Source organism: Monodon monoceros, unplaced genomic scaffold (genome assembly GCF_005190385.1).
Source record: "Monodon monoceros isolate NGI ecotype Baffin Bay Population unplaced genomic scaffold, NGI_Narwhal_1 Super_Scaffold_5, whole genome shotgun sequence".
NCBI classification, from domain to species: domain Eukaryota; kingdom Metazoa; phylum Chordata; class Mammalia; order Artiodactyla; family Monodontidae; genus Monodon; species Monodon monoceros.
Window position 1 is genome coordinate 41,727,864 of NW_021703782.1, and position 23,325 is coordinate 41,751,188.

The 23,325-nt window shown below is 37.8% G+C and overlaps 1 protein-coding gene across 29 annotated transcripts in view; it reads left to right on the forward strand.

Moving 5' to 3' along the window:
• The window catches only part of ELAVL2 (ELAV like RNA binding protein 2), a 159,052-nt gene extending 136,917 nt beyond the window's left edge, over positions 1-22,135 (forward strand). For 13 of the 29 annotated variants that reach the window (XM_029202773.1, XM_029202780.1, XM_029202784.1 and 10 more), the window contains 4 exons: positions 7,722-7,875; positions 11,158-11,383; positions 18,727-18,765; positions 19,371-22,135. In XM_029202773.1, coding sequence (XP_029058606.1) covers positions 7,722-7,875; positions 11,158-11,383; positions 18,727-18,765; positions 19,371-19,698 — 747 coding nt within the window. In that variant the 3' untranslated portion in view covers positions 19,699-22,135. Of the gene's footprint in view, positions 1-7,721; positions 7,876-11,157; positions 11,384-18,726; positions 18,768-18,998; positions 19,033-19,367 lie in introns of all 29 variants that reach the window. The other 16 variants (XM_029202777.1, XM_029202772.1, XM_029202778.1 and 13 more) reach the window with 4 other exon arrangements.
• The last annotated feature ends 1,190 nt before the right edge of the window (positions 22,136-23,325 follow it).

Below are 23,325 nucleotides of genomic sequence, written 5' to 3' on the forward strand. Positions count from 1 at the left end.
TTTCTCTTCAACTCCCCTCACCCCTGTTAGATTTTTCTCAAATATCTCATAAATAATTCTCAGGCACTACTACTAGGAGAAATACAGTAACTGTCCTAAGGGAAAGGCTCATTTGATGTATTTCAGATTTCCTTATGTATAAGAAAACATTTGGCAAAATTAAGGTTCTTTCCTTCTTGCATATCTTTTCTAGTATCTCCTTATAAATGTCTGATCATTTCTCTAGAAATTTGCATGGTTTCAGACTGTGTATTGCAGCCAGTGGTGTAATGGAAAACCCCTTGACAAAGAGTCAAGACTCTGGTATTCTACACCCAACTCTTCTGCTCTGTGTCTTTGGACAAGTATGAAGTTTCCCTTTTTTTCTAAATACAAAGAGTTTGGACTAAATGATATCTGTATTTTTGCTCCAAAATTACGATACCCCCACCCCTGCAACATATAACTGTGTTTAAGATTTTATTGCCTCTTGAGATTTGAATCCCCAGTTTACAAAATGAGACTTCATTTATTTTTTTTAATGTTTAGTGGAATCTACAGTCAAGTATATTCAGAAAGTACCATCACATAGGATTTTTGGTATATTAGCAGATTGTGGCCTCTCCTAACTTTCTAGACAAGATTTCAAAAATAAAGTCTCCTCAATAAGTGTGTGATGATAAATCATCCTCATTACAATATATGTTTGGTAGGTACTAGGGTGAACAAAGAGGATAAAGACAAGGTTTCATATTTCAAGCAGTTAAGCCAGTCACAAGACACAGTGACAGATGAGTACATCTTGGTTTCCTCAGTATTTAAGAGAACAAGGCATATAATGCAGTGTGGGCACAGGTAAGGGGTACCCAGCTCAGACTAGAGTGGAGAGGATGGATGAGAGTTGACTTTAGAAACTAGGTGATGCCCAGGCAGAGTCTGAAGTGACGAAAATTTAGATGACTGGAAAGAGCAGCTTACACTAACACAGGGAAGTGAGAGCAGGAAGCTTTGGGAAACTGCTGAAGGTTGTATGTGTTTATATAGAGAAGCTAGTCAGTACCCTGAGTATAATGGACTAAGAAACTTGAAATTAATCTTAAAGCATTAGGGAGTCCCTGAGAGATTTTAAGCACAGAATAACCCAATCAAATGTATTTTGTGGTATCTCTGAACTTCTCGTTTGAATCAAGACAATCTTTTAGACTGAAAGCATTCAACCAACCCAGTCTCAGTAAAATTTGAGGTTCTGTGTGTGTTTTCCATGGATGCAGTATTCTCTATTCTTGGAATACCCCTTAAAGGCAACTGCTCTAATCTACAGTACCTTTACTAAGTCTTTCCTGTTAGGTATGATTATTCCTTTTATCTCCAGCACCTTTGCTAGAGGGAATCTTTAATTTCTTATGGACTTGCTTCTGTATGCTTTGTTCTCTCAAGTTTACTCATTTGCAGCCCTCTGTGAAACATGCTTGTCCTGTGCAAAACCTAATCTTGGACGGATATGTATATGTCTTGGTGTGTGTTTGAGATCTGTTCCTGGTAGGGTTTTGCGTTTAGAAGTAGATCAAAGGACATTGCTTCCTTTTGGTGGGTTTTGAGGTCTGTGGCCTGAATTGTGGTTAGAGGTCACATCTTTCTGTGTGTTTCTGAGCTCTCTTGGAGGGTCCAATATAGCTCCCTGCCTGTAAAGCCTTGATGCTTTCACAAGACCTTTGCTACTGCCTGCCAGAGCTGGAGCTAATTTTTATTTAGCGATAGTATCATTTTCCTCAGTCCCATCAAGACTCCGTTTTTTGATACGAGCAGCAATTAACTCTCAGTTTAAATAGGCATAACTATGACCTTGTCCACTTCTTTCAGCTGAAGAGATTGAATGGAGCTTTTCAAAAAAAAAGTCTGAAGTGGCAAGTATCTAATTTTCAGGTTTAATGTTTGTAGTCCTGGGTCAGTAATTGACAAGTGATAGAAGTTGTTCAATGGTGATCTTGCTAGTGGGAGATTTTTCAGATGTCCTTAGTTTAATAAAGAAGAGATTGCTTTGTTCATTTATAGTCCTTATCACTTTAATCTGTTGGTATTAATGTTCACTGTCACTGATCATTGATGAAGCAGAGAGAATTGAGAGCAGTTGTATTTTTGGACAAAAGCATTTAGATGGACTGCTGATAAAGTGATGTGCAGGGATTTTAAAATTTACTGTGTACGTGTAATAAAGTACCAATTCTTTCCATAAGATATTTTCATTTCTTTTAGTTCTGTGTGTTTTGATCAACTTGTGTTTTGATAGCCCATTCTTAGTATATGTGTTACTTGTCTTTGAATGTTTAATGTATAATTAGTTTTAGTTGCTGATGAAGAAATGAGGTTTTAATTGCAAGGAACATACTGTGTCTTAAACTATTCCATTTTCAAGACCTAATTACTTTGATAACTCTGTTTTTATCTCTGTTTTGTCCAGTCTGATCTCATTTGTGAAGAACAGTTTGAGAAGCCATTGGCTAGAGCATTTATTTGTCTGGTACTTCTGATTGTCTCCCATCCTTTTCCCTTCAAGTAATCTCAGCACTGCTTGTCTTTGTTTATTATATCACTTGTAGGGTTGTGAGGAATTCCAGAATAAACCTGAGTTTTAAATTGCTATCTTTGGAGTAGATTGGTGTTCAGTGTTGTACTTTCTGTATCATCTTTAAATATTTAAATTGCAGACTCTCTGGCTGCCTCTTAAATTAGATCCTTCACTTAGTAGTTTTGATATTTCATAACCTTGCTCCTCAGGCATTAAATATTTACCTGTTTAAATGGCAGTGAAAATGTAAAATCCAAACCTATCTATTAATCCAGTGAATGTAGATTGGAGAACAGCTCTCACTTGGTGAAAGAAGCTATTTTGACCCCACTGGAACATATGCTGGAGGTTCATTGTATCAAAGTATTTCTTTTTTTTTTTTTTAAACATCTTTATTGGGGTATAATTGCTTTACAATGATCTGTTAGTCTCTGCTGTATAACAAAGTGAATGGGCTATATGTAGACATATCCCCATATCCCCTCCCTCTTGTGTCTCCCTCCCACCCTCCCTATCCCACCCCTCTAGGTGGTCACAAAGCACCGAGCTGATCTCCCTGTGCTATGCGGCTGCTTCCCACTAGCTATCTGTTTTACATTTGGTAGTGTATATATGTCCATGCCACTCTCTCACTTTGTCACAGCTTACCCTTCCCCCTCCCCATGTCCTCAAGTCCATTCTCTACGTCTGGGTCTCTATTCCTGTCCAGCCCCTAGGTTCATCAGAACCATTTATTTTTTTTTAGATTCCATATGTATGTGTTAGCATACAGTATTTGTTTTTCTCTTTCTGACTTAACTTCACTCTGTATGACAAACCCTGGGTCCATCCACCTCACTACAAATAACTCAGTTTTATCGAAGTATTTCTAATAAAGAAGCTGCCATAAAACAAGACCATGTCTTGGGTCTTCTCCATAGGGTTTTATTTTAGTCTTGAAGAACCACAAAGATAGACTTAACACTTTGAGGTTTCAGGTAGCCCAAGAGTAGTTCTCTAGGTAAGTATTAAAGCCAGGCACCAGTTTGAGCTCCAGACCCACAGAAAAATCAGAGTCAAGAATTGCTGATAATTGCCAGATAGAAAATTTGGTCTGGAAACTGATTTGAATCTCCAAAGTAAAATACAAGTCCATATCCTATTGCAAATCTTCTGCCTGCTTTGGTCTAAGTATGTTTTCTGTTTATAATCCTTTGAGGTAGAAGAAGAGGAAGAAATACTTTCCGTTTCCTGGAAGGGAGGATGTTGCTGTGACAGTGATATCCTTGATAGAGAGGGGAGGGGGGGCTGCTTTAATCCCAAGAAACAATAAACGTATAGAGGGGAGACATAGCACATTGATCTGGGAGGAGAGAAGTTGCCCTTCCTTCATCTTTATTTCCTGGAAGTGGGTAAGGGGGAGTGGTGGTACGATGCTCATTTAATGGAATTCTAAAACTTAGAAAGTCATAAAACTAATTTCAGAATTCTTCTTATGATGTGTAGTTTTTCCAGTTAATTGCGATTAGTGGCCACTCATCGTTTCTTGGGAAAAGTTGCTTTAAAAAATATTAATGGGAAAATAAAATAACTTGACTTAACTGTAATTTTTGGTGCCATCCTATTCTACTGTCTGTCCTCCTCAGTTTCACTGTGTGTGTGTGTTTAAGAAACAATCAAGATTAATTTAATTTTTCAAACTCTCAGAACAAGTGCACTGATAAGCTAGTTACTGTAATGTGGTATTGTGGCATGAAAACCGGACAAGGAGACATTAAGCCAGAGTTCAACACTTGTGTATAACCTTAGGAATTTTACTTACCTTGTCTATATCTGTTTCCTCAGCTATAAAATACTAATGTGTGCCCTCACAGGGTTGTGGTGAGGCACAAACAAAATACTGTATCTGAAAATGCTTTGCAAATGATGAAGTCCCATAAGCCCTTAAGTGTAAGTTAAATGGAAATATTGTTACCACCATGAGCTTCTATACAATCAATCACCTAGTCTGCCTGTGGTGATAGGAACCAGTTCTTTGACAAAGTTACTGAAAAACAATATTTTGAGAAGGTTTGTTATTGGTTCTTGGAGCCCTTCTAATGTAGCTGTGTTCTAAAAATGTACCTGGGATTTGTTTAAATCAGGTGTCTTACCTTACATACAGACACATAAATGATTGTTATGAAGGAGGAAGTTTATACTTAACTGATCTCTAGAAACAGGAGGCACAACGTTCTATGCAAGGCCACATGGGCAAGCACCAGGGATGGCTAGGAGGCAGAGGGGAGAAGGCAGAGCATGGCCCAGAGCTTTTGTTGGGTCCTAGTGGAAAGCTAAGGACAAGGCAGGACAGGTACACTGAGTAGGTTTGGCGTTGGGTAGTTTGAGTAGTTTTGGAGGGCTCTGGTCTATAGGGGTGGTCCCTGATTGTAAGTTACCTGGCCCTAAGCTGATTTAGAGCAGGAGGAATATTGGCTTGATGTGAGGATTTGATAAAGGAGTTGGGGGTGTGGTCTCTGGATTGACTGGTTTGTGTATCAAAGGTACCTCAGGGGGGAGTCATTTACTATCTCTAGAATTAGCTATTCCTGGGAGGGGCAGTCTCTCCAGGATCAAGGCCACAAATGCCAGAGCATCCAGAATACAGAAAATAAGAAAATATAGTCAATACAGGTTGGGAATTAAAGAAGCAATGTGAACTGAAGACCAGACACTGAAAGAAAAAAAAAATGCAGATAACATGACTGACCCAAGTATGTTTTCAAAGCTTTTACATAAGCACTAAATATAAACCCGTTTTCCTAAATATATTTTAGGATAACTTTTAAAACGCTCCACCCACACTGCTCTGAAATGCACAAAGCAGTGAATGTCACTGCGTGAGTAAATTATTCTGGAACACAGTAAGGGACTCAGGTTACTCTCAACTGTAATGGTTGAGGTCTTTACCTACATTCTCAGATGCATGTAGAGGTAAATATAGTGTAGTCACCTAGGTTTTTAGGCTCTGTGCTAATAGCAGTTCAGGTGGATTAGAGATTATTTTATTATTCCTATTAACCATACAAAGAAGGTAAAAATTTGTTCAAATTCAAGAGCCCTTAATGAATTAAACCTGGTTTTGAGCCCAGGCATATTGGTTAGAGAGGTGTCACCTTTGCTTGAGCTTGTGTTGAGGCTGCCTGCTTCATCAGCCATTGGAAGTAAGCCTCCTAACTCTGAGCATGTGTAGTGCCTATTCTGTTGCCCATGGGAAGTGGCTCTTTATAAGGGGAACACTTCAGTCACACAATCTGGAGCAGACTAACAGCTGACTTGGTGAGAGCTCCCTGCCACTGAAATAAAGTCTTAGAGTCCTAGATTCTAAGAGTGTCTGAGTGGTGGGATTTTTAGCTTACCCAGGTAAATGAAGGATTGTATTTTAGAAAAGAAATTGGATGTTCGTGTATTCACATCACTGAATGCACATATAGTTAATTTGCTTTGTTTTTATCAGTTTTTAGCAGTCCCAAGATTAGACTCCATTTGAATTATTTTGAGCACTTGGAAATTTCTTTCATTTCTTGATTTTCACTTATATTTAAGTTCCCCAGTCTTCATTGTTCTTAAGTATTTAGGCATAAAGAAAAAAGGAGTAGTATGTGAATAGTTATCTGTCTTTTCTCCACCACTATTCCAAATTACCTGTGTCTGTAGTATAAGACAGTGCTAATGTGACTTCCAAATACAGCTTTTGGAACAGCAGGTGTAGTTTCACTTGTTATTGAGCAAACTTGTTGAATAAAGGGTAAGAGTATTAAATGTTAACACTATGGGGATTGGGGTGAAAGAGAGCAAGACCTTTATAAAACCTGTCTTTTTTTTTCTGGAAAGAAAAAAATAGTGATAACACAGAGAACTGTGGACATAATTGAAATCATGGAGAAAATATTTGGTGTTTCATACCAAATATCAAAAACTGTTTAACTTGAAAAGGTATTTTAAAATTTTGTTTTGCAGTAAGCAGTGAGCCAGATTAAAGGTGGATACTAATGACTACAAAGAACAGGCAGAAGTTACCTTGTCATGGTACTCCACCAAATCAAGCCCAGGAGTAGACTCATTGGCCATTTTTATGAATGGTCTGGCAGATGGGGTATACTGTGAAGGTCCTGTCCTAGTAGTCAGTCCAGAAGAGCTTACAGTTAAACTAAAGGAAATGAGGTCAAAATAGCACAAGACTCAGCGCTAACTTAAAATCGGCAGAGATAGGTTATAGGCACAGAGCTATTGGTCACAGTTTGGGCAAGATCTAGATGACGTGATGAACTCTCCTTGAATGCCGTGTGCCTTGCAAACTGTTGTGGACCTACGGGATCAATGGGGTACTATCCTGGCTTTACTCAGCAGATATTCTAGCACGTGTGATGTGCTAAGATACAGTGATAAGAGAGACAGATACAGCTCCTTTCCTCCTGGAGTTCATGTAAAGAGTGTTGATGATAAATACACATGGACTTGTTGTGTCTTCCATCCTGGTAGAAGTTTGGACACTATATCTCAAAGATGGGAAGCTTTTTGAAAGGGTACCTAAAATGGCAGGTAAAGTCAATAAACCAATAGACTTAAGACCTTTTGAAAATCAAGATTAAAGAGATTTGTGGACAAGAAGACAGTAGGCAAAGGATAACGGGAGGTACAGTTCATTCATGCTTCAACTTCTTGCAATTTAAGGACGATAGCTATTTTCGAATAAATCAAAAGGACGTACTTATAATAAATTCTTCAGAAACTTTGTACCATCACCCCCAAACCCTGAGATGGGAGAAGTGCAAAAACAGTTCACACAGATGTGTCAGGTGAATTTAGAATCTTTAAGCTTGGTCTTCTGATTGAGCCTAAATCCCTAGTTTAGGGGGATTTCCCCCCTCAAGGATAACTTATTACCATGAGTAGTACTCTGCTATGTGCACCATTGGTCTGTTTTGAACACTTACAAAGCTAGGGGTAAATACTGTCTTCTCTCCATACAAGGGAATGGCGTTTCTCATTTGTCGAGAATTTCTCCAGAAATGAAACAGTTCACTCTGGACTTGGTTGCACTTCAGTGTTTGTTGTGTACTTCTAATGCAGAAGCTGCTAACTAACTTGAGGCAGTTTTTGGGTTTGGGAAGGGAGGTCACTGAGTGTGCATATACGTTTCATTGCTCTCTTCCAGGTTTCCTATGCTCGCCCAAGTTCAGCTTCTATCAGAGATGCAAATTTGTACGTCAGTGGACTTCCGAAAACAATGACACAGAAGGAGCTGGAACAACTTTTTTCACAATACGGACGCATTATTACTTCTCGTATTCTGGTTGACCAGGTCACTGGTAAGTAGGCAGCTGCTCTGGACAATCTTTTCTGCTTTCTGACTGGCAGATGGTGAAATATTCTGCCTTCCCATACAGAAGTCTTACTTGTGGAACACATCAAAGGTATATGTGGGACAGAAAATGCAGTTTTCTGCTGGGACTGTTCATAGATATGCATGGATAAGAATAGATTGTGGAGTGTAGTGAGCAAGCTTGAGTCATTTCCTCCGCAAAGGTGCAGGTTTGGAGTCTGTTTTGTGGCTTGCAATAAATTTATAAGTATAATTATTACATGTAAGTTATTACACATAATTATTACAAATTAATCTTCATTTCCAAGCTGCTGCATGAAAAAAGCTCCCATTCTCCTTATAAAGTACTAATAAACAATCTTATTTTTGTGAAAAACATAGTTTAGTGCAGCTAATTCTCCAGGAGCGGATTACGCTACATCTATCCTGGTAATTGCTGTTAAGGCTATTTTTCAGGTCCATGCTGTGTTGTATAGGCATGTGTAAGAGTTTAAAAGTTTGAATGTTAAAAATTTCTTTTAGCCCTTATATTACTTTTAACCAAACCAAAATAAGAAGACTAATATGTTTATTAAAAATTTTGTGTGTAAGGGAGCTAGCTCTTCTGCTAAAGCTTTGAGTTAAAGAAAAACTAGCAATATAGATTTGATTATGGATCTTAAAAATAAGGCACCGGCATATTTTTCTATTGTAAAAGCAATATTCTTTTTAAAACATAATGAAATTAGGGAAACATGGTAAGGAGGGGGAAAATAACCTATAATGCCATATACTTAAGCAGTCACATTAAGATTTTGTGAGTAGTCTTTTTTTGGGGGGCGGGGTTTCTTTGTTTTTTAAGAAAATAGGTTTTTCTTTTTTCTGTGCGTTTCTTCTTTCTCCCCTCCTTCACTCTCCCTATTCTCTTTCTCTCTCCTTTCCCATCTCTCTCTCTCTCTCATAATTATTGTACCTGTGGGGATAGTTGTACATTGCAGTGTGTGATTTTTTTTCTTTTTAAAGAAACAACGGACCACAGAGTAAAATTAGGCCAAGTTTTTAATTCTTCAAGTGACGATCAATTTAGTTGATCTGAATTTGATCAGAAGCAGCCTATGTTATGCCCCTCTGTGCTGTTAGTTAACCTCTTACAGAGTCTGAATACCGTACTTCTGAGTTCTGAGTAAAGTGATATCTACCATCATTCACATACTTGGGAGAATGGCCTGTAGGTTTTGCTGTATGGAGAAAATTTAGTCCAGTGAAGTATATAAAAATGTGGTCTTTTCTTCTTAGGTGCATTTTGTAATTATCATACATTCTATCACAGTGTATTGTACAACACAGACTGCTAATGGCATCAAATAGAAATCCAGGCCTAGCAATCTAGATATATTTGTTTAGAGCAACAAAAATGGCCTGATATTTTGTTCATATTATTCATGCTTTTTCATTCATTCATTCTCAGTGAGGACTTGTGAATCAAAAGTAGATTTCTTTCACCTGTGATACAGAAAGCCCATCTCTTAACTGCAAGTCCATCCTGAGTATATAGGCTCACAGGTGGGTTTATCTCACCACCTCCTGGTTTAGTCAGTGGTTCTCATGTGTGATTCTGCACCTAGAGCATCAGCATCCTCCTGGAACCTCCTTAGAAATGCACAGTCTTGGGCTCCACCCAAAACCTAATGATTAAAACTCTCAGAGTGGGCATTTTACCAAGCCCTTTGGGTTATACTGATGCATGCTCAGGTTTGAGGACCATAGGTTTAGATGACTCATCCTATATAGAGGCCATTTCGTTGCTTATCTAATGCTTTCCTTATGGAATAGTCAAGTCCTAGGGGTTATTCATTCTTAATAGATAACTGAAAGGATAGATTTGCTGTCATTTCACCATTTCATCTTTATACTTAAGACTTACAGAGTGAAATTATCCACTTTACCTAAAGTGAAAAATCCTGCAATTTTGTTATTCAGCCATCAGGTGGTAATAATGTGCAGCAGGTATAGCTTAAATAGGAAGGGTGAAGTGATAGGGGCTGTCTGAGGTAAGTGTATATGGAAAAAATGCCTCATCTACCTTAGAGTAAAATTCTAAGCCATTCAACTTACACAGTATTAATTGTAAAGCAAGCAGACCTTTATTCTTTTTTAAAGTTCCTATAAATCATAATGGTCTAGTGCATTTTCTTAGCCTATCTTTCTTAACAGCCTCTCACTCTTTTCTTCAGTGACATACTCTGAATCATCTAGGCTTTTCTCACTGCTAGTCCCAAGCTGGTACTGCTACTACCAATTTGCTTGCCAAGAAAGTCTTTCCCTACAACTACTAATCTCATGATGGCCAGCTATGGCCACCCCAAATAGCCTGTTAAGCTAATTAAATGGAATGAGTTGGGTTTCCTGCTACCATTTCTCAAAAGCTGGACAGGTATTTGGCCATCCCTCTGCCTTCCCCCATTCTTGTCTCTCAGGGTGGGGAGAGCGGGAGCCAGGGAATGACATTCCGTAGTCAGAAGTAAATGCTGCCAAAGAAAGAGAGCTTTGAGGCTTTACTTCTATCTTATTTATTTTTAAACTCTACCTCCCCTTTCACCTCTTTTTCTCCATATAATATTATTTCTCTAATAAAGAACAGCCAGTTAAAAACAGTGGGGGAACTTCAGGGAACCAGAAAAGCCTCTTCAGACATTTTTCTTAAAGGGTCGGTTTCCTATATAATATGATTAAGTAGAATTATATTGTTTAAAAATGTAGCTGAAATATATTTTTCTACCACTGTGCATATATTTTTAGCATAGCTTTTTAGCATTTTTAGCAAATGTCTGTTTCTGTTCTCCTTGTAACAAGAAAAAGAGCTACTGTGCCCATCATTTCTGAACTGTTTGTCCAGTAGCATAATTTGAAAAGTACAAGTCAGGCATACTGTTGACTTTTTTAAAGAGTGTGAGTGCATGAGAGGGAGAGAAGAAGGTGGGGAAAGGAAACATGGATATGCTTGTGTGCTTTCTTCTTCTTCTTGGCTTATTGGTAGCATGTGGTAATGGACTTTAAAATGCGTTAATTTAATTTAATGCATTTCATGTATTTAAAAAATACAAAATTGTAACGCTATGCTGAATTGCTACTAAGTCAAGGTAAAACTTTTCTCATGTGATTTTGTGGCAGATGTTATCTGTGGGTGAAAACATGTTCTTGAGAAGGAAAAATTAATTTATCCTTTCTTCTCTCCCTCCTGTCTCCTTCCACTCCCTCTTTCCCAAATCCTTACCCACATCTACCATAGGCATATCAAGGGGTGTAGGGTTTATTCGATTTGACAAGCGGATTGAGGCAGAAGAAGCTATCAAAGGCCTAAATGGCCAGAAACCTCCTGGTGCCACAGAGCCAATCACTGTAAAGTTTGCTAATAATCCAAGCCAAAAAACAAATCAGGCCATCCTTTCCCAGCTGTACCAGTCTCCAAACAGAAGGTATCCAGGACCACTAGCTCAGCAGGCACAGCGTTTTAGGTAAGTCTGGTCTGGTTCTTATGCCCAGCTACTCAACTCAGAACTCTCAGGTTCATTGTCCAGTACTTTTACTGACAGGGTCTCCGGTTTGCTATTATTATTGTTGTTTTCTTTCTTTTTCTTATGGGCACAGAGAAAACCTACTTGGGGAATAGTGTCTGTTGCAAATATCCAGGGTGGGGACAAAAGGACAATAACCTACAGCAGTGGTTCTCAACCAGGAGTAGTTTTGCCCCTCTGGGGGCATTGGCAGTGTCTGGAGACGTTTATGTGGGCACAGCTTGAGTGGGGGGTGCCACTAGCATCTAGTGGGAGAGGCCAGGGATGCTGCTAATCACCTTGCATGTACAGTTATAGCCCCCAACAGCAACAGATTATCTGGCCCCAAATAGCAGTAGTACTGAAGTTGAGAAACCCTGACCTACAGAATGCTGGGGTCTTCTTAACTGTTTCCAGTGCTTTCAAATTCCCCTTTTTAATTTTTTTCTTGATAAGATCTTATTCTTGCGTTTCTTTTCTTTTTTTTTTTTTTTTTTGCGGTATGTGGGCCTCTCACTGTTGTGGCCTCTCCCGTTGCGGAGCACAGGCTCCGGATGCGCAGGCTCAGCGGCCATGGCTCACGGGCCCAGCCGCTCCGAGACATGTGGGATCCTCCTGGACCCGGGCACGAACCCGTGTCCCCTGCATCGGCAGGCAGACTCTCAACCACTGCGCCACCAGGGAAGCCCTTGTGTTTTAATTTTTAGGTCAAGCTCTTTCATTTACTTCGTTTTATAATATGTGTACCACTAAGGGTACCTAACTTATGTGATGACATTACGTTTTTATAATTTAGGTCCTTCTTCCCTTTTTAAGTTTTTATTCCTTGCAGTTTAGAGGTTGGCAAACCCCTCTAAAGGCCCAGATAGTAAATATTCCAGGCTTTGTGGGTCACGGTCTCTGATGCATGTCTTTTTTTTTTTAAACAACTCTTTAAAAATGTAAAAACCATTCTTAGCTCCTGGGCTGTAGAGAAACAGATGGCAGTCTGGATTTGGCCCGTGGGTGGTAGTTTTCTAACCTCTGTATAGTCCATAGAATGACCATGCATTTTTAGCCCAAAGAGGATATTCTGTCTCATAGACGGGTATAAATATTCTGATTTTTCAAATTTTATTCTAATACTGGGGCAACAACCAGATTAAGTCATTAAGTCACTTAAAAAAAATCCCTAATCTGCATGTGAGAAGAATGGTGGCTTTTAGATGTTAAACAGAACACAGAGACATAAACATTTTTTATTTTCCGTAACATTTTTAATATCCTTTTTGGCCATATGGTATACTGCAGCCATAATGCCATGTAACCTCCATGCTAGTATTTTTTTGTTTTGTTTTTTATCACCAGTGAATATCAATTTTGTTTCCTTGCTGGAGCAGAATAGTTAATTACCAAAAATATAATCACAAATTTAGCTTAATAAAGAGTTATATGTTTTCTAGCTTAAATCACATGCATTTTTTCATTCAGGTGTTTTAGAGTGCTGAAGAGAGTAAAGATAAAAATTAGTAAAATATCTCCTTTAAAAAAAAATTATGTCACCTGAGGTATGAGAAAGAAATTTTCCATAAACACCATGTTCATTTCCTACTTAGGGTGGCTTTTGCCTTGGGAGAAGAGGGTTTACTGTCAGAGGCTCCATTTGGAACTGTATGACTTGGTACCCAGTTGACTAAGCCTTGTGTTCACTTCGCTCTCTGCTTTAACTTTGTAAGGTTTAAAAAAAGCATTGGTAGAAAGGAAACACTGCCACTTTTGACTGTGGTGGTTGGTGATTGGGCTGGAGGAGGACATGCATGGGGCTGTTTGCTGCTTGCCCTTGCGGAGAAAGAAATTTCACAAAGCCATTTCTTAATTCTGCCTGTAGGTTTCCTGTGTGGCATCTTAAGTGAGTAATATTTTTTTGCAAATTTAGCACAGACATGCATGAAGGAATTTTAGAGGTGTTTCCTAGGCAGCCTGTCCAGTTAACTTCAGAACTCTTTGGGGCCTAGAAAAGAATTTTGAGCTTATTAGGTAGAGGAAAGTTGTTTGAAACTAACTGGTTGATTTTAATACTGTGAAAATACAAGATGTTTGATGTTAGTAGAAAGCTGTATTAGTTTAAATTGTTATTTTTGGTGTTTCCCAATTTAACCTCTGGTTTTTGTTTTATGGTAGTTACTGAGTAAAACTGTGCTCTTAAAATCAAGATTGAATTCTGAGAAAGATTGAGCAAGAGGACTGAAATGATAGGATCTCCAGGAGAATGCCTGATTATTGAAATGGCAAGGCATGTAGGTGACTCAAATATTAGGTTGTTGATAGCTATTTCATCTGCTCTCAACATCATCTAGCCCCCTCCCTGCATGCTTTTTTTTTTTTTTTATTCGGTAAAGCTTTACAGGATGTTCTGATGATCAGATTTAATATTTTAAAAATTATCTTCTGCCTATTCTGTGCTTTTATCTTTTAGTTCCGTATGTAATTAACTTAGAGATTCTTACTTTCCTTATCTCCTATAAAAAGAAGTTTTGGAAAAAGGGAATAAGAGTTGTCTGTTTTAAGGGAAACTGGGTTTCAGAAAATCGGGAAGAAGTTTATTGTACTTTCAGATTCTTAACTCTTGTCTCCGTCACCCCATTTCTCATAATCCATCTTCAGATAATAAATTATGAACTAGTCTTTGAGCTCAGTGAAGGTGTTTGGTTTAGATTCAGTGTTATAAGAAATTGAGAGCCTTTATTCCTAGATTTTAAGTTTACCCTGTTGTGTATTTGGTTGCTTTTCTTTAATATCTTTGAACCTGGTCTGTCATTACCTTGATTTTTTTTTCCTTATTCTATTGAATTAAGGTTGAATCTTCTTTCATCTCAGAAGGACTCTTGAATTGAAGGACTGGCTTGCTTTGTTGGTATTTTGCTCTTCTGTAGTTCAGGCCTAGGTCATTACCTAGATCTTTTGTCTCTAGTATCTGTGTTCTCATGCTCTCAGCCTTGAGTTTGTCACCTTCCTGCGAACACTCAGAAAATTTTGCACTGTGTGTTTTTATGTTGTCCTAGTGCCTCGGGAGTTGAGAGACATTAGTGAATACAAGTTATAAATATTAATAGCCAAGGATGTTTTTAATATTTATGAAATGTACCTTATCTTTTAAGGTTAAAAAAAATTAAAATCCATGTAATAAGAGTTAAGTTTAAAAGTGGGCTTGGGAGGTTTATGGCTCAGTCAACCCATATGAATAATTAGAAAGAGAATTATTTTAACATGAGCACTGCTAATCTAATATGCTTATTTAATTGACTACAGTTTTCAAAATAAGACCAGCCTTGTTTATTTGGATGGATAGTGTAATTCAAGCCCCTTAAGTATGTTCTTGGGACATGGTATCTGAATTAAACTTTCAGCCAAATTTTTTTCATCTCTCTTCTTGTGGAGCAGCCTTAATTTTATTAAATGTGGTCTAGTCTAATGGCTTGTGTGCCTGCTTCTATAATAAGCCTTTATGCATTTTTAAAGGAGCCTTTTAAATCAGCACTTGAGTTTCATTTAAGGCATGTGCTGGTTGCACTATCACAATTTACTTTGGGAAGAAACTGGTATCAATCGTCCCGAATAATTTTTTTCCTCTGTTTACAGGAATTAGATAAGGAGATGAGTTGATGATCTTGTTGTGGGTTAAATTCAAAGCAGATCTTGGTCAGTGATCTTTAGTGAGGTTTTGAGAACCATTATTTGTAGAGTTCAGAGTTTTATTTTCTTACCCATTAGTAATTTCTCTGTATATTTTTATTTCTCACTTTGACTGACATTTCCCCTTCTACCTGCGTGTAGGCCCTCCCATAGTCTGTCAGCTAAATTTCTTGGAAACTGGGAAGGTACCTTCTTTTCACTCTCTACTTATAAACATCTAGCTTTGAAATGGGAATATTCTATTCAAAATATTGCCCACTTATAATCAGAAACTAGGCATGTAGTCATAAACTATATGCATGTGGGGGCTTGTGCTATTATATTCATTAATTCATAAACCCTAATTATAAACAGAAAATAAAAATAAGGATGAAATAAACATATCAATGTTTTGCTAATCATGCTAACTGGCTCATTTTTCACTTACATAATATCTTAGTAAATAGTATACCTTTAAAGCAAGAGTCATAAAATTATGATCTTGATAATTTGGAATTTCTTGTCTGACTTCATGTGAGACATGTTAGATTATTTTGTCTAACCGCATAGTGTAGCTTGTACTAGGAGTAGGAGAGAATCAACTCTCTCTTTTCTTATTTACTTGGGCTTTCCTTACTGGTGTCATCCTCCCTCTGATGATGGTGATGATGGTGATGATGATTTGTTGTTTGTAGGAATCTTTTTAAAACTACCTCTTCTTTGAGGGTTGTTTTAATTAAATCTAATCCTTCAAATCCACTTAACATGTTATTTGTAAAGTGGATTATGCCCATGCTAAAGAACAGGTGACTATGTCACTTTCCCTTTGAGGACTGCTCAGTCTTCCCTCAGGAGAGTATGTGATGCATGGGGACTGAGTGAGGGCTTTGGATGCAGTACATTTATTCAATATGAGTAAAGAATACTTTATTTTTAAATTAGAAAAAATTTGTATTGGACACTTCAATATTTATTTGCCATACAGCTGTATATCATCACACACACCCCTCCTAGGTCATTCTGGAGGCTATTAACTTGGTCTCCACTAAAAATTGGCTTCTGTCATTAAATGATCACATGCAAAAGATGGCTGTCCCTGAACTCTGGACAGACCCAGAAAAAATGTATAATTCTGGAGAGTAATAGTGGTCCTTGTGTCTGAGCTAACTGCCTAATTGACAGTTTTCCAATTTCTACAAGGCTTGGGGTACATGGTGCCCTAGTGGAGCACACACTGCCTTCTCCCAGCTCCTGTGGGTGTGTGGCACTGAGAGCAGGCTAAACTACTAGGTCCAACTGTGGGCAGGCGGGGGTTTTCAGTGTTGCCTAGGTCCTGTTTCTTAGGTGCCATGTTCCTCCTTGTTGATGGGAGAGGAGGGAGGGGCAAGGAGAGCAAAGAGAGAGAGGGAGAGGCAGATAACTTGGCTTGAATTTTTTCTAAAGTGAATATTGAGTGAAGATATCAGTGGGCAGGATTGTGGTATCACACAGGATTTCACAGGTAGGGCAAATATGAGGCTCATTGAGAGGGTCCTCAGAGATCCTAGTATAAAAGTCCTAGGCCTCCTGCCTGGAGAATCCTGGGGTGGAGAGTGAGAAATGAGATATCTCTCCTTTTAACACATGTAATCCACTTCTGGGGCAGTTTTGGTTTCTACCCTACTTAGAAAATACTGAAAACTTGCTTAGGAGATTCTGTCTCTGGACTTTTGGTTAGTGTCCTAAGCTGGTGGTGATAGAGTCTGCACAATCAATGGGCAGAGATGATGTGACTCTGTTTTGGTGTCTCTGCATCTGAGCCTTTGAGTACTTTGGAAGCAGACCTCAATATGCTACTCTGTTCTACTGGTGTCATATGCCAAATGCATTCTGTATTGATCATTCAGCAATTCTATGAAATTATCTATATCAGATTACTTTATTGTTGATGATACTAATTTGTTTGCATCCTTATTTCTGGTATTTGTGGCCTCTACTTTGGAGTATAAGGGTATGGCATCTTTGACTATACTCATTACCTCTGCACAAAACAAAATCCCCCTCCCACCTGTGTACTTTTTCCATACATGTGCTCTCTCCCTTGCATGTGCAAACAGGCTCCCCAGCCTGCCCTCCTGATAGTTCTTACTCTGGATTAAGTAGTTAAGGGTAATGTTAGTAACCTCAATGCTTTGATTCAGTCAACAGATACTAATTGTAAACCTGTAGTGACCCAATCTGTCTGTGCTCCATGATTAGTGGTACGATGAGTAATGAACTTGTCCCTGCTCCTGAGAGGGTAGAGGGACAAGGCACACACCACACACAGATGAGGCTCCTTTGTCACTGTGATTTGTTCCTTTTTTTTTTTTTTTAATAGTACTTTGCATTACAGTCAGCTCGGTTCTTTCTTTTTAATTTTACGAAACACACAAATGTGCAGAGGTAATTGGGAATAGGAACCTGTGAAGATTCTTTGTCCAGTTCTGAAAGACCAGAAGGAGGCGTCTTGAGGCTTTTATGAAACTAGGAGGAGTTGCTTTCTCATGTGTGCTCTAGCCTCACTTGAGGCCACAGGTTAGACAATAAGGTTGAAACATTTTTCAAACTTAACTGTTCATGGCTGTTAAAGAAAAAAATGTTCTCCTGACCCAGGGTCTTACTTGGAGAGTGTTGAACATTGTGGCAGTTGAGGTATTCAGTTATGCCTACCTCCTCTAAACACACATCATTGATTGGTACTCATTGCACAAATGTGGAACATCGGAATGGTCTCTTTGAAACTGATAAAGCAAGAAGAATCAAGTGCTTAAAAACATCAATTTAATTTTTGAAACAGGAAAAGGGTAGAGAGTTTTAAAGAGTACCCACCCACCGCCATCTACTTCGTAAAAAAAAAAATTGTTAAGAGAAGCTTACTTAAGTTTGTTTCTATCTACCTGCTTCTTACACCCTGAGTAGTGGGACTATACTCCTTGTAGGACAATCAAAATAAGCGTCAGACTGGGGTCTGAAGTCCTTGCTTTGTTGCTCAGTGAGTCTGTCGTCTTAGGTTCTGTGGACCTCAGCTGAATACATTGAGCAATGGGAGGTTTAGCTGAGGTTGTCTGTAAGGTTCTTTTTACCTATAATAACACCACTGATTTTAAGAAATGAAAGTCCTTTGTATTTGGGGGGTTGAAGGGAAATTTATGGAATTCTGTGTAAACTGCAGAATTTGAATATTGATGCCACCATTTCCTAACTCTTTGGCCTTGAGCAAGTCCCTTAATCTGAGTGCCTTATGATACTCAGGAACTAATAGCTCTGAAAACTAAAAATAATATAAGGACATGTAGGTGCATGTGGAGTGCTTAGAACTTGCCTGCAAAAGGTGAGAACCCAAATGTTAAGTATTCCAGAGCCTCCACATTTCCTCTTGAAAGGGTTTCCTCAGATGACCACCAGTGATTTCCCTGACCCTTGTAGAGATAAACTATATCCATTGGAAGAGCTACTGTTTTATGGCAGTGGGTACCATCCTCTCAGAAATGTAAGAAGACCCACTGTTTTGAGACTTCACATACAATTAATATAAAAAAATCCCCTTGGAAGATGGCAGTAACGAGCCCAGCTTTCTTGGACATCAAGGGGAAAAATTAAAAACTGAAGTTTGCTAAATGTGTGTTTTGCAGGTTGGACAATCTGCTCAATATGGCTTATGGAGTAAAGAGGTAATGATAGAGGTTCATGATAATCATAATCCCTTCCCATAATTGACTAGTTTCTTTGATTTGGGGAGTGACACCCTTCATAAGTTTGTGTTGGGTTTTCTTTTGCATGTACAGCCTAATGAAAAGCTGTTTTTGAAGCACGGTTGACTCAAGGAATATTATTATACCACTGGATGCCACCTGGCCTTTAAAAGCCCCATTATTTGTTTTCTCTTGCATTGCGACGTTATAGCATGTTTCTGTCTGTGTTGGTCCTTCTTGCCCCCAGTCCTGCTTAAGTTCATGAAGCCAGTTCCAAATTTATTTCTTTGCTATTGTGAGTAATATTTTTCAATACAGCATATGTGGCCATTTCATAACTTATTAATACCATGATATTATAGCATGCCACTGCAAGCCACACACCGACTTTGGTTGAAACCTCAAATAGTTGTATGTATCTGTTGTGGGGAGGGGAGTTACCGAAACTCTTGGGATGGGAAAGGGGAAAGAATTAAGTCCATTGCTGTAACCAACCTCTGTTTCTATTTGTGCGTGTGTGTGCGTGTGCGTGTGTGTGTGTGTGTGTGCATGTGTGTGTGTGTTTCTCCTATTTTGTTTAGTAGGTTTTCTCCAATGACCATTGATGGAATGACCAGTTTGGCTGGAATTAATATCCCTGGGCACCCAGGAACAGGGTGGTGTATTTTTGTGTACAACCTGGCTCCTGACGCAGATGAGAGTATCCTGTGGCAAATGTTTGGGCCTTTTGGAGCTGTCACCAACGTGAAGGTCATCCGTGACTTTAACACCAATAAATGCAAAGGTTTTGGATTTGTGACTATGACAAACTATGATGAGGCTGCCATGGCGATAGCTAGCCTCAATGGATACCGTCTGGGAGACAGAGTACTGCAGGTCTCCTTTAAGACAAACAAAACGCACAAAGCCTAATGAGCTCTTGTCCTCAGTCCATTTATATATGAAAACTATACAACAAAGGCAAGTTAAGAGAAACTTTATACATTAGTAAATGTCTTTGTAAGTCAGTGTTGAGATGGGATAAAACGACTACTTAGCATCCTAAGAAATATGTGAGATTTTTTATTGCTAGTATTTGAATTAAAACTTCTTAAATATCTTTTATGTTTGAATATGGACAAGAGGTACAGGGTTTTTACCTGTCACATTGCATTCTATTGCCTTCTTTGAAGAAGGTGGACCTTTTAAAGTGTTTCAGCTAAGGGAAGACATTTCTTTTCTTTTTACATAACTGCCTTGAACCTGTGAGTAAATATTGAGGCTTTGTGTTGTAATTCTTTAGTTGGTTGTGTCTTTCCCCCCCCCCCTTTTTTTCTTTTTCTGATTAGCTTTGTGTTTGGTTTACATTTAAAGCATTGCTGTTATGTCTGAGAAAAGTATTTTGAAGTTTACATTTTTATTTATGAAGTTAAAAACAGTATTTATTTTGTAATTATGATTTGGGTTGGGGAAGGGGGGCTACATTATAAACGCTTATTGTAAGAATACTGGAGAACTTTTCGTAAAGCAGTACCTTGCCAAAGAGATAAGAGCCTCTTTGATGTGGGTTTAAAAAAAGCATCTATTTTTATAAAAAAGAAAATTTGGAGAAACTTTTTACTGGTCCTGGAACAAATATTTTGACTTGAATACTTTGAGAAATCTCTTCATATGACACCTAGTGAGCTTTTAAAATTTACCAGGAAATTTGCAGTGGTTGGAAAATTTAGAAAGATTTATGATGTAGAAAATACTTTTGAGATCTTTGTATGAAAGGAGTAGAATCAATGGGGGAAACACTGCTGGTTTCGTTTTTGTAATCACCAGTGGAGCGTCTGATCATCCTGGTTATTATGTGATAGGTGGCTCACATTGATTTGTGATTTTGAAACAAAAAAAATTTACAAAAGAATATATAAGAGCAGGCAAGAAGTTTAAATTACCACGAGATGGGGGAAAAAAAAATCTGTTCTTCCTAAAGAAATCCCTTCAGATAGAGCTCATGGTGTTTAGTGATGTACTTGCAGTATTGTTTGAAGAATTGTTTTGTCTTAAGGAAAAAAGATGTTGCACATGATTTGTACTGCAGCAGATCGGCAAAAGTGATCTGAGTTGGATATATTTGAAGGTATTTTGAAAGTTATGTTCAAGGCTAACACCTGAGCTTTGTGTAATGTAAATAAGACCTTGTGTTATGAACCTTTCAGCTAATTTGATTTTTTTTTTTCCTTACATGCCAAGTGATGTTCAGGTTTTGAATGTTTTTGTATCAGTTTTTTCCTTTGTAAATGGCATTAACATTGTTACTTGAGGTCTTGCTTAATCACTTTTGTTGTCCTGAGGACTTGAATTTACAGTGCATCAGATTTGTTGCTAATTTTGTCTGTAGATAGTCTAGCTTCAGCTGTTTATGGTGATGCTACATTTTCGTTTATAAATATGTTTGTGGTAAAAAAAAATGAGTATAACCATAGGTTTTGAACAAATTTCCTTACATTTTTCATACAAAAGTCATAAATATCTGTATGCTATTGAAATTTAACTTTGTATGATGCTTAAACCACTATTTGGGGAAATAATAAAATAAGTCTTTACCATGTATGAAAGAAATTTTAAAAAATACAAAATATTTTCTGATTAGCATCTAGCTTATAATAAATTTTCAAAAAAGCTGAAGGCAAAAATGCCTTCATCAGGATGCACTGAGAACTATATAGTTACGTCCTGCTTTTTGTATAAACTGAGATGCTCACATGCTTCCCCTTAGAACAGGCAATGTGCTATGCATAACATAGTTGTACATTATCTTTGCAGTTGCGTTGAGTTTTATTTTTATTATTTAAAATTGTAGTTATAAAAATTTTCAGTATAGTACAGTACATATACTGTGAGGCGCGTGCTAAAGTGAATAAGCGAGTTTTCATGCTGACCCACTCAATGCTATTCAGAAATCAATTGGCTTAGCACTTTCTCATATCCTTAGGTGCATTTAGATTGTCAGAGTTAACCTGCATTTAAAAAAAAACAAAAAAAACTAAAAAACAAAATACATGTATATACTTAAAAAAAATAAGGTTTCCCTCACGGGAAAACAGCAGCTACATGCTTCTTTCCTATACTACTGTAGCAAACCAAGGCATTGATGAGAGGGCATGCAAATTGTGCTTCACTTTACAGTGTTTATCAGAGCACTTAATAAAATGTAAGGCTGGTATTTATTTGAAGTTGTACAGTATGACTTAATTCACATCTGTTGGAATAGAAAATATATTCTGTTGAGTATTTAAGAGGCTGTACATGTTTTCTTTTGTGTTTGGATTCTTTGTACTTTTTCATGTTCAGTACATCAATAAACAAAGTTGAAGGGAAAGAACAGTGTGGTGAGTAGGTCTTTATACATTTTTTGGGGCTCCTGTGCTCAGTCTAATAAACTTGCTCTTTTGAGTTAAGAGGTTCCCTCAGAGCTTTAGTTGAAAGCAGTGTTACGTAAAGTATTCCAAAAGGCATGTTAATTGAAGTAGAATGTGCAAAAAAATTTTTTTGAATGACACCTTCTGATAAGTTGGCTTTCAAACATTAACTTGATGGGTAATTTTTATAGGGATACGTGCTTTCATTGGCTAGTTGTACAGTTTGGGTAATTGGATGATGACATCATTCTATACCTCTGATTGAATAACCATTAACTTTTTTTTTTTTTTAAACAAATGGAAATTGTCCTCACACATTTACTTGAGCTAAAGAAAAACCAAATAGAAGGAAGGTAACTTACTCTGCTGCCACTGGCAAGATTTAATTCACCCATAGAATCAACTGTTGTTGAGTGTAACTTTTGTTGCCAATGCCAGATTATCAAGAGACTCCTCTAAAATCAGAAACTCAGTTTCCATTAGGTTAGGGTTGATGTATGTAGTAACACGTGTACAAATCATGAACTCTGCCAACGCTGTGTTTCACATATATATTCCGCCCTGGTAAGCATCCTTAGCAGATCTGTGGAGATAGGAAAATATTTCTTGCTCATCTTTTATACAAAGGTTCTACTTCTGTAGAACTTAAGAAAACTTGATACGATAATGAAGTGCTTTTTTTCTTTTTAAACAAAGTATACTAAATGGCTTCTTTTAATTTGATTGTGTCTGTCAGCTTTTTTGGTAAAAAGCCATTCTAAAAGTAATTGTCCTGAATTCACAGTTTAGTAGTCAAGAGCTCAGCTGAGTGACAAGACAATTTTTTTTCTTCCAACATGCAATTAATCTCAAATCTCCATGCTCCCTTTTTTATTACAGGAATTCAATACTCTAATTTTGTGATTTTGGAACATCCTCCCCTCACCTCTCTCCTCTTGTATGCTTATCAGTATTTTGACTGGTTTGCATGTCAGCAGTTCTTTTATATTTGAGCAGATAAGGGGAAAATTCTCAGTAAAGGTTTGTGACACTGTTGGTGTGCTTGAGGAAAAAAGTTTTTTTCCTCAGAATTCCTTCTCGCCTTATGCTTGCAAATCATCCAGGTTATCACAATTCAGTGTTAGATTAGCCAGTATAAATTTTGAATCTT